At 35.3% G+C, this 13,983-nt stretch overlaps 1 protein-coding gene across 1 annotated transcript in view; it reads right to left on the bottom strand.

Annotated features, from left to right (window-relative positions):
• LOC128652834 (homogentisate 1,2-dioxygenase) overlaps nt 1-13,983 on the bottom strand; it is a 112,132-nt gene that overhangs the window by 44,761 nt on the left and 53,388 nt on the right. The window contains exon 10 of the mRNA XM_053705798.1: nt 9,641-9,765. Within this exon, the coding sequence (XP_053561773.1) occupies nt 9,641-9,765 (125 nt within the window). The remainder of the gene's footprint in view (nt 1-9,640; nt 9,766-13,983) is intronic.

Here is a 13,983-nt window from a genome sequence, read left to right on the forward strand (position 1 = left end):
CACAAATACCATGTAATGCACAAATACCATGTAATGCACAAATACTATGTATTGCACAAATACTATGTAATGCACAGATACTATGTAAAGCACAAATACCATGTAACGCACAAATACTATGTAATGCACAAATACTATGTAATGCACAAATACTATGTAATGCACAAATACCATGTAATGCACAAATACTATGTAATACACAAATACTATGTAATGCACAAATACTATGTAATGCACAAATACTATGTAATGCACAAATACCATGTAATGCACAAATACTATGTAATACACAAATACTATGTAATGCACAAATACCATGTAATGCACAAATACTATGTAATACACAAATACTATGTAATGCACAAATACCATGTAATGCACAAATACCATGTAATGCACAAATACTATGTAATGCACAAATACTATGTAATGCACAAATACCATGTAATGCACAAATACTATGTAATACACAAATACTATGTAATGCACAAATACTATGTAATGCACAAATACTATGTAATGCACAAATACTATGTAATACACAAATACTATGTAATACACAAATACTATGTAATGCACAAATACTATGTAATGCACAAATACTATGTAATACACAAATACTATGTAATACACAAATACTATGTAATGCACAAATACTATGTAATGCACAAATACTATGTAATACACAAATACGATGTAATGCACAGATACGATGTAATGCACAAATACTATGTAATGCACAAATACTATGTAATGCACAAATACAATGTAATACACAAATACTATGTAATGCACAAATACTATGTAATGCACAAATACTATGTAATGCACAGATACTATGTAATGCACAAATACTATGTAATGCACAGATACTATGTAATGCACAAATACTATGTAATGCACAGATACTATGTAATGCACAAATACTATGTAATGCACAGATACTATGTAATGCACAGATACTATGTAATGCACAAATACTATGTAATGCACAAATACTATGTAATGCACAAATACTATGTAATACACAAATACTATGTAATGCACAAATACTATGTAATGCACAAATACTATGTAATACACAAATACTATGTAATGCACAAATACTATGTAATGCACAAATACTATGTAATGCACAAATACTATGTAATGCACAAATATCGTGTAATGCACAGATACTATGTAATGCACAAATACTATGTAATGCACAAATACCATGTAATGCACAAATACTATGTAATGCACAAATACTATGTAATGCACAAATACTATGTAATGCACAAATATCGTGTAATGCACAGATACTATGTAATGCACAAATACTATGTAATGCACAAATACCATGTAATGCACAAATACTATGTAATACACAAATATCGTGTAATGCACAGATACTATGTAATGCACAAATACTATGTAATGCACAAATACTATGTAATGCACAAATATCGTGTAATGCACAGATACTATGTAATGCACAAATACTATGTAATACACAAATATCGTGTAATGCACAGATACTATGTAATATACAAATACTATGTAATGCACAGATACTATGTAATGCACAAATACTATGTAATGCACAAATACCATGTAATACACAAATACTATGTAATGCACAGATACTATGTAATACACAAATACTATGTAATGCACAAATACTATGTAATACACAAATACTATGTAATGCACAAATACCATGTAATGCACAAATACTATGTAATGCACAAATACTATGTAATGCACAGATACTATGTAATGCACAAATATCGTGTAATGCACAGATACTATGTAATGCACAGATACTATGTAATGCACAAATACTATGTAATGCACAAATACTATGTAATGCACAAATGCTATGTAATGCACAAATGCTATGTAATGCACAAATACTATGTAATGCACAAATACTATGTAATGCACAAATGCTATGTAATGCACAAATGCTATGTAATGCACAAATACTATGCAATGCACAAATACTATGTAATGCACAAATACTATGTAACGCACAGATACTATGTAATGCAGAAATACTATGTAATGCACAAATACTATGCAATGCACAAATACTATGTAATGCACAGATACTATGTAATGCACAAATACTATGTAATGCACAAATACTATGTAATGCACAAATACTATGTAATGCACAGATACTATGTAATGCACAAATACTATGTAATGCACAAATGCTATGTAATGCACAAATACTATGTAATGCACAAATACCATGTAATGCACAAATACCATGTAATGCACAAATACTATGTAATGCACAAATGCTATGTAATGCACAAATACTATGTAATGCACAAATACTATGCAATGCACAAATACTATGTAATGCACAAATACTATGTAATGCACAAATACTATGTAATGCACAAATACTATGTAATGCACAAATACTATGTAATACACAAATACTATGTAATGCACAGATACTATGTAATGCACAAATACTATGTAATGCACAAATACTATGTAATGCACAGATACTATGTAATGCACAAATACTATGTAATGCACAAATACCGTGTAATGCACAAATACTATGTAATGCACAAATACTATGTAATGCACAGATACTATGTAATGCACAGATACTATGTAATGCACAAATACTATGTAATGCACAAATACTATGTAATGCACATATACCATGTAACGCACAAATACTATGTAACGCACAAATACTATGTAATGCACAAATACTATGTAATGCACAAATACCGTGTAATGCACAAATACTATGTAATGCACAAATACTATGTAATGCACAAATACTATGTAATGCACAAATACCATGTAATGCACAAATACTATGTAATACACAAATACTATGTAATGCACAAATACTATGTAATGCACAAATACTATGTAATGCACAAATACCATGTAATGCACAAATACTATGTAATACACAAATACTATGTAATGCACAAATACCATGTAATGCACAAATACTATGTAATACACAAATACTATGTAATGCACAAATACCATGTAATGCACAAATACCATGTAATGCACAAATACTATGTAATGCACAAATACTATGTAATGCACAAATACTATGTAATGCACAAATACCATGTAATGCACAAATACTATGTAATGCACAAATACTATGTAATGCACAAATACTATGTAATGCACAAATACTATGTAATGCACAAATACTATGTAATACACAAATACTATGTAATGCACAAATACTATGTAATGCACAAATACTATGTAATACACAAATACTATGTAATACACAAATACTATGTAATACACAAATACTATGTAATGCACAAATACTATGTAATGCACAAATACTATGTAATACACAAATACGATGTAATGCACAGATACGATGTAATGCACAGATACTATGTAATGCACAAATACAATGTAATACACAAATACTATGTAATGCACAAATACTATGTAATGCACAAATACCATGTAATGCACAGATACTATGTAATGCACAAATACCATGTAATGCACAAATACCATGTAATGCACAAATACTATGTAATGCACAAATACTATGTAATGCACAGATACGATGTAATGCACAAATACTATGTAATGCACAAATACCATGTAATGCACAAATACCATGTAATGCACAAATACTATGTAATGCACAAATACTATGTAATGCACAAATACTATGTAATGCACAAATACCATGTAATGCACAAATACTATGTAATGCACAAATACTTTGTAATGCACAAATACTATGCAATGCACAGATACTATGTAATGCACAAATACTATGTAATGCACAAATACTATGTAATGCACAAATACTATGCAATGCACAAATACTATGTAATGCACAAATACTATGCAATGCACAGATACTATGTAATGCACAAATACTATGTAATGCACAGATACTATGTAATGCACAGATACTATGTAATGCACAGATACTATGTAATGCACAAATACTATGTAATGCACAAATATAGTGTAATGCACAGATACTATGTAATGCACAAATACTATGTAATGCACAAATACTATGTAATGCACAGATACTATGTAATGCACAAATACCATGTAATGCACAAATACCATGTAATGCACAAATACTATGTAATGCACAAATACTATGTAATACACAAATACTATGTAATGCACAAATACCATGTAATGCACAAATACCATGTAATACACAAATACTATGTAATACACAAATACTATGTAATACACAAATACTATGTAATACACAAATACCATGTAATACACAAATACCATGTAATACACAAATACTATGTAATACACAAATACTATGTAATACACAAATACTATGTAATACACAAATACTATGTAATGCACAAATACCATGTAATACACAAATACTATGTAATACACAAATACTATGTAATACACAAATACTATGTAATACACAAATACTATGTAATGCACAAATACCATGTAATGCACAAATACCATGTAATGCACAAATACCATGTAATGCACAAATACTATGTAATGCACAAATACTATGTAACGCACAGATACTATGTAATGCACAAATACCATGTAATGCACAAATACTATGTAATGCACAAATACTATGTAATGCACAAATACTATGTAATGCACAAATACCATGTAATACACAAATACTATGTAATGCACAAATACTATGTAATGCACAAATACTATGTAATGCACAAATACTATGTAATACACAAATACTATGTAATGCACAAATACTATGTAATGCACAAATACTATGTAATGCACAAATACCATGTAATGCACAAATACTATGTAATGCACAAATACTATGTAATGCACAAATACTATGTAATGCACAAATACTATGTAATGCACAAATACTATGTAATGCACAGATACTATGTAATACACAAATACTATGTAATACACAAATACTATGTAATACACAAATACTATGTAATGCACAAATACCATGTAATGCACAAATACTATGTAATGCACAAATACCATGTAATGCACAAATACTATGTAATGCACAAATACTATGTAATGCACAAATACTATGTAATGCACAAATACTATGTAATGCACAAATACGATGTAATGCACAAATACTATGTAATGCACAAATACTATGTAATGCACAAATACTATGTAATGCACAAATACCATGTAATGCACAGATACTATGTAATGCACAAATACTATGTAATGCACAAATACTATGTAATACACAAATACCATGTAATGCACAGATACTATGTAATGCACAGATACTATGTAATGCACAGATACTATGTAATGCACAGATACTATGTAATGCACAAATACTATGTAATGCACAAATACCATGTAATACACAAATACTATGTAATGCACAGATACTATGTAATACACAAATACTATGTAATGCACAAATACTATGTAATACACAAATACTATGTAATGCACAAATACCATGTAATACACAAATACTATGTAATACACAAATACTATGTAATACACAAATACCATGTAATGCACAGATACTATGTAATGCACAAATACTATGTAATGCACAAATACTATGTAATACACAAATACTATGTAATGCACAGATACTATGTAATGCACAGATACTATGTAATGCACAGATACTATGTAATGCACAAATACTATGTAATGCACAGATACTATGTAATGCACAGATACTATGTAATGCACAGATACTATGTAATGCACAAATACCATGTAATGCACAAATACTATGTAATGCACAAATACTATGTAATGCACAAATACTATGTAATGCACAAATACCATGTAATGCACAAATACTATGTAATGCACAAATACTATGTAATGCACAAATACTATGTAATGCACAAATACCATGTAATGCACAGATACTATGTAATGCACAAATACCATGTAATGCACAAATACTATGTAATGCACAAATACTATGTAATGCACAAATACTATGTAATGCACAAATACCATGTAATGCACAAATACCATGTAATGCACAAATACTATGTAATGCACAAATACTATGTAATGCACAAACACTATGTAATACACAAATACTATGTAATGCACAAATACTATGTAATGCACAAATACCATGTAATGCACAAATACTATGTAATGCACAAATACTATGTAATGCACAAATACCATGTAATGCACAAATAATATGTAATACACAGTAGGAAGCTGAGCAGCCCTCACATGTTGTTGTGCTGTAATTTATAGCTAACAGCACTTTTTCCAGGTGACAACAGGTCTATAATCCGTATAAATGCCCAGTGCACAGAATCACAGAGTGTCAGCACTTGGCAGAGGGAGCTATCATGATGAAGTCTATTTGTATTTCTGTATATTGGGCATATATAATTCGTTAGGGGATACATACTTGTGCCGTATGTATTTGGAGATGTTTTGTGCTTCAGATACTGGATAGAAATAGGACAAGGTATGGAACATTTCGCTTGCAAGAAATTGTCTGTAGTTTCTCTGTTTTCATAAACTATTCAGTGGGATAAATGTATCTATGAATGAGTTTGCTTCTGTGTTTTCACTCTGTATTGAGAATAATGGGGTATAATTTCCGTTACTACTCGCAGCTGATCTTCTGGATACCTTCAGTCAATCATCCATCTCTGGGTGTGTTTTGGCTGCTATTCTCTATGTGGGAGCTGTTTAGCCAATACCGTGATTCTGGTGCATTTTCCCTCAGACGTTCAGCCAATCAGGCGACACCTGCTGCTATTTTACTTTCTACACAGACTGGGACCTAACACACAGATCTGATCTACTGGTCTTAGTGTACGTTAAATTCTTACAAATAATAAAGAAAAAAGCAGACCCCAAACAGTACTCACACTTACATTTAATGGGAGTAATAAACAAATAAGTGAAGTCTGATATTTTGTAAATATAGGAAGAAAAAACAGCCTCAAATAAAATCATTAAGAGTAGGTCCCCATATATACAACAATAACTAATAATAGTAAGTAATACTACAGCTGTCTGTCTCTAAATGAAACACCCTCACTCAGGTACAGCAGTAAAAAATGTAAGAATCACAGTTCAGAATGCTCTGGGTGTAAGTGATCCTGTGTTTGTTCCCAGTCTGTGTATTTTTGCCTGTTTCCCATAGGCCCCTGTTTCCCATGTTAGCTGCTGACCCTGCACAGACAGCCTCTCTCTCGCTGTTCTGGTTGCCTGTGTTTTCTACAGGTCACTCATGTCTTTATATACAGATATTACCACACTATTCCCAACCTCAGCTACATGCTTATTCTTTAAGTTCAGATCAGTTAAAGAAAACCCTGACAACCACTTGAGCTGCCAATTACCCAGGAACAGAATGTTGGTGAAGGTGCTATTTGCCTTCCTTCCTCTGCTCCATAGATACATGACATATTTAGTAAGAGAACCCTAATCTGATTCTTTGGGCCTCATTATCTTAAGCTCTCTGGACTTGTGAAATTTTATAATAAATCACGCCAGTACTATAAAGCCACTGTCCTACTTCTATAAAGGCAGCTTTAACCGTGTGCAAATCCAGATCTTTGTATGTTGCACTTTCAAACAAATAAATCCAGCTCTGAAAAGTGCTAACAGCCGCTACCCATAAACATATTCATATTCATTCCTATATACATATCTATTATTTCATTGCATTAAAAATTATAATGAAAATGCTCTTCAAAAATCGTATATACAGAAAATGAGATAATTCCTTGAAGCAGCCCCCACAAGTGTCAGTGTTGGTTTTCAGGTCTGGCCCGGCAACGTTTTCTGTCTCCATTAGACAACCAGGGTTCATGCATCTCCATCAGACAACAGGGATCATGCATCTCCATCAAAGAACCAGGGATCATGCATCTCCATCAGACAACCATGGATCATGCATCTCCATCAGACAACCATTGATCATGCATCTCCTTAAGATAACCAGAGATCATGTATCTCCATAATACAACACGGGATCATGCATCTCCATCAGACAACCAGAGATCATACATCTCCATCAGGCAACCATGAATCATGCATCTCCATCAGATAACCAGAGATCATACATCTCCATCATACAACCAGGGATCATGCATCTCTATCAGACAACCAGAGATCATGCATCTCCATCAGACAACTAGGGATCACGCATCTCTATCAGACAACCAGAGATCATGCATCTCCATCAGACAACTAGGGATCACGCATCTCCATCAGCCAACTAGGGATCACGCATCTCCATCAGACAACTAGGGATCACGCATCTCCATCAGACAACTAGGGATCACGCATCTCCATCAGACAACCAGGGATCACGCATCTCCATCAGACAACCAGGGATCACGCATCTCCATCAGACAACCAGGGATCACGCATCTCCATCAGACAACCAGGGATCACGCATCTCCATCAGACAACCAGGGATCACGCATCTCTATCAGACAACCAGGGATCACGCATCTCCATCAGACAACAGTGATCATCTCCATCAGACAACCAGGGATCACACATCTCCATCAGACAACTAGGGATCATGCATCTCCATCAGAAAACTAGAGATCATGCATCTCCATCAGATAACCATGGATCATGCATCTCCATCAAAGAACCAGGGATCATGCATCTCCATCAGACAACCATTGATCATGCATCTCCTTAAGATAACCAGAGATCATGTATCTCCATAATACAACACGGGATCATGCATCTCCATCAGACAACCAGAGATCATACATGTCCATCAGACAACCATGAATCATGCATTTCCATCAGATAACCAGAGATCATACATCTCCATCAGACAACCAGGGATCATGCATCTCTATCAGACAACCAGAGATCATGCATCTCCATCAGACAACTAGCGATCACGCATCTCCATCAGACAACTAGGGATCATGCATCACCATCAGACAACTATGGATTATGCATCTCCATCAGATAACCAGAGATCATGCATCTCCATCAGAGAACCAGGGATCATGCATCTCCATCAGAGAACCAGGGATCATGCATCTCCTTAAGATAACCAGAGATCATACATCTCTATCAGACAACCATGGATCATGCTTCTCCATCAGACAACCAGAGATCATACATCTCCATCAGACAACCAGGGATCATTCATCTCTATCAGACAACCAGAGATCATGCATCTCCATCAGACAACCAGAGATCATACGTCTCCATCAGACAACCAGAGATCATGCATCTCCATCAGACAACTAGGGATCATGCATCTCCATCATACAACTAGGGATCATGCATCTCCATCATACAACAAGGGTTCATGCATCTCCATCATACAACAAGGGTTCATGCATCTCCATCATAAAACAAGGGTTCATGCATCTCCATCAGACAACCAGGGATCATGCATCTCCATCAGACAACCAGAGATCATACGTCTCCATGAGACAACCAGGCATCATGCATCTCCATCAGACAACCAGAAATCATATGTCTCCATCAGGCAACCAGGGATAATGCATCTCCATCAGACAACCAGAGATCATTGGAGTCAGAAGGCAAAGAACTCCTTCCCCAAAATCTTGCTGCCCTAGGCACATGCCTAGCTGACCTAGAACAGAACTCGCCCCTGCGTTCTAGGCAAGTAAATAACTGAGAGTTGTCAGAGAATGTTAGTAACCTGCTGTGCTGCAAACAGCTTCCCCTGGTATTTGCTGATGACTGTGTACCCACTGGGAACCGTTCGGTCTTCATACCAAGCCACAGGGGTGAGGAAATCTCTTGGGTTGGCAAGTCCATTGGCCCCTATAAAAGTAACAGAGCAGTAAAGGTAGGTTGTGTGAATACCTCCTCTACCTGACATGCTTTGCATCACAGACATAAACATAACGTGTGCATCCTGCTAAAACCTACACATGCTAATTACTAACTTCCTCCCAATTGCACCTTGGTACACAGTATATATATATATATATATATATATATATATATATATATATATCCATGTTTTCCTGGACACTTATGAGTTACACATGCCGCAGGGTGTGCAGAGAGGAACATGAATAATGCTGTCCAAGGTCGCTATTCATGTGCAAGACACAATGCATGTTCCCTTCTGTGCACCCTGCAACATGTATAACTGATAACTGTCCAGGAAAACATGGCTATATATATATATATATATATATATATATATATATATATATATATATATATATATATATATATATATATATATATATATATATATATATATACAAGAGATAAAGGAAGGCACTCACTGGTCTTTTAATCAGAAATAAATTTAATCAAGCGTGACGTTTCGGGGACACACTCCCCTTCCTCAGTGTGTCCCCGAAACGTCACGCTTGATTAAATTTATTTCTGATTAAAAGACCAGTGAGTGCCTTCCTTTATCTCTTGTATATTGATCTGCTGGCACCCTGGCATATGGACTTTTGAAGTGAGAGTGCTCTCTATCGTACTATATATATATATATATATATATATATATATATATATATATATATATATATATATATATATGTGCGCCTTGGAACCCCTTGCAGTCATGTAGATGAAAACATGAAAAATCATATTTATGCAATATTCATATTTAATAAAGTGTTATACTGTGTATTTACTATTTATTATACATTCCAAAGTTCTTCACATAGGGGAATATGTTCTAAGTATAATAGATATATATCTGTATATATATATATATATATATATATATATATATATATATATATATATATATATATATATATATATGTGAGTTATCCTATAATATAAAAGGCCAAGTGTGTTTGTCCGAAGCTGTCATGCGCAATAGGGACTGCGCGAGGACAAACAGACCTGGCCTTTAGGATCCTGACAGCAGAGGTGGTGTGGTGTGGCCGGCAGGAGCGCCGCAATGGGGGCGTTGCCGGGCGTGACGAGGGGTGTGACCAGGTGTGGCAACAATGGGGGTGTGGTCTGGCGGGCGTGGTCTATGGAAGCGCCGTGATGGGGCGTGGCCTGGTGGATAACCATGATGGGGGCGTGGCCGTGGCTGCAAAAGAGAGACAAAAGAGGTGGAGAGAGAGTCAAATAGCGGGGAGAGAGAGCCAAAGAGGGGGCAGAGAGAAAGCCAAAGAGAAAGAGAGAGAGATAGTTTGAGTGAGTGTCAGGGTGCCAGGAATCAGACTGAGACAAGAAGTGCAAAAATAATCACACCTTTATTAATAACAAAAATAATAAAAAGTCCACAAGTCAAATAACAAGCTAGGAGTCAAAAACCAGAGCTGGTAGTCAGACGAGCCGAGTCAGGAGCCAAAGCGAGTAGTCATACGAGCCTGAATCAGGAACAAGGAGAACAGCAAAGTCAGAAACATGCCAGGAATCAGAAACCAGAGGAGACGTCAGACTAGCCAGGTAATACACAAGAACTCACAAACAGGTCTGAGAAAACGCAAGGGCAAAGCATACTGAACAGAGGCCCTATAAATAATAAGTGATGACATCACAATTCTGAGACTTTAACCTGTCTCACACAGATGATGTACAACAGTCTGGCCATAAGAGGGCGTGCAGAAAATCAGCAACATCACACACTCTGAACCAGATTCAGCAAGAAAGGTGAGTAAAATGGCTGCCAGCTGCACATGGCAAACAAAGCAGGGAAAAACCCGGACAGTACCCTCCCCTCAATGACCCCTCCCCCACAGGAGGACAAAAGGCTTATTGGAAAAACGGTTAGGAGGTAGATAGAGCTAGCACTAGGACTCCCCTAATACCAAATACAGAGGAACTTCCTCAAATTAGTTTCAAATTAGACTAGTCTAATATACAAAAAAAGGGGATTACAAAGTATTGGCGCTCCAGGCTAGGGGTAAAGTGTTAATAATAACCTCAATATGGGAATACAATATAGTCACTTCTAAGTACAAGGTAAGTGGAAAAACAGACAGGGGTATAATAAGCTAATGCTCACAGTTAGGGTTTTGACACGGCAAGTCTAATCTGGGGATTAAAACTTCTAGTACATGTGTTTTATACACTAAATGATATAATAATATTATCTTTAACTTATAGACGATTCAGTAAAAATTGTACAATGTATATAAGTGAAACAGAATTAGAATTTATAGTATTAGAATATATACTAAGGATTAGCTCAAATAAAGAAGATTACAATACCATAAATTATTTAATATAAGATGGTATTAAAATATCACATAAATTACAATTCGTGGATATAGCACAAAAATAGTGTAGTGTAGGCTGTTATAGACAGTCAGTGTAAAGATAACAAATAATCTAACATTTAACATAACCCTATGGATTACTAAAACCTTAGGAGATCAAACACAGAACAACAAATGATATGTTAAGAATGTAATAATAAAAATAAAGAATAAGAAGTACTAAAGAGTACATATATATATATATATATATATATATATATATATATATATATATATATATCCAAAATCAAAAAAGCACTCACTGGACTATGGACATCAGTGTAAATCAAAAATTTATTGTGACGTTTCGGGACCAGCAGCGTCCCTTCCTATATATAAATGTAGATGTGCACTAAAAAATTAGACCACAAAGCATGTGTCTGCATATATGCGAAGGATAAAATATATATATATATATATATATATATATATATATATATGTATTTCTGAAGAGTCTTAATCAAAAATAGTGCGTAGATCTTCTTTTTAGAAGAATAATATTATATGTCATACTTAGGAGTGTTAGGATCCTTATAGTTCCTTTGTGTGGCAAGTAGCCTTTTCAACTTGGTATGTCTGGTTTGTTATACAGGGACTATAGTAACTAAAACGCTGGTATGAATAATTTAAAGGGTACCTGTATGCCACTCACTCTCCATTAAGAGGGAGGCGTTAGTTAAAGTAGCAGAATGGATCGTCTCTCAAATAAAGTGACTCCGTAGTGAAGTTTAATCGTCCGTTCTCTGTGTAGTCCAGAGGTCTTCGCAGACCGCTCTTGCGGTGTAAACTGTAAATGTGCTGGGTGCGTCAGAAGTGTGGAGTACTTTCGCTTTCGCTTCTCACATGTGCTGTGGGCGTCTGATATCACTAGGTATACAGCGTATCCTATATGCAATCAGCTGTTTAACCATCTGTTGCCAGCTATACACATCGATTGTTTTTCGGCAGTTGGGGTCCTTATGGGGAATTTAAAGATTCCTTTATGGGAGATGTATAAAACTCTAAGACATGGGAGTAAGCTCATCTGTTGTACGATGGTCGTCTTAGTCTCTTAGGTACTTCAAGATAATTGGCATCTTAGATGATTAGTATGCATGAAACATATCAAAGGTCCAAAAAGTTTGTATTATCTTTTAGACAATAGGTGATGAGATGGAAAGTGTCCAAATCATGAAACTAGTCACACACAAATATTTTGTTTCGAATAGATAAGTCAAATACTTGTGGTCAGTAAGAATGAGCACTGGTACGCTAGTATCCTCGAGAAGGTGCCTCCATTCCTTGAGTGCCAAAATTATGGCCAGTAATTCCCTGTCGCCAATTTCATAATTGTACTCCGGAACCGTCAGGCGTAGGACGTTGAGATAAGAGGGCATCTATTCCAGTCTCAGACGCATCGACCTCGAGAACAAAAGGCAGGACAGGGTTAGGATAAGCCAGAACTGGAGCAGCAGCAAAGGCAGTATTAAGACTCTCAAAAGCCTTATTGGCAGTAGGTGACCAATGGAATGGATCATTCTTCTTACGGGTCATGTCAGTGATAGGTTTGACCAAGGAAGAAAAGTTTTTAATAAACTTCCTATGGTAATTGGCAAAGCCCAAAAAACGTTGAATAGAGCAAAGACCAACTGGGCGAGGCCACTGCAGGACTGCAGACAGCTTGTCAGGATCCATGGAGAACCCTGCAACAGAGATTACATAACCTAAAAAGGTTACTTGAGTCTGATGGAACTCACATTTCTCGAGTTTACAAAACAGGCCGTTCTCACATAGTCTCTGAAGTACCCGTGTA

The sequence above is a fragment of the Bombina bombina genome, chromosome 3 (assembly GCF_027579735.1).
Source record: "Bombina bombina isolate aBomBom1 chromosome 3, aBomBom1.pri, whole genome shotgun sequence".
Classification (NCBI taxonomy): Eukaryota; Metazoa; Chordata; class Amphibia; order Anura; family Bombinatoridae; genus Bombina; species Bombina bombina.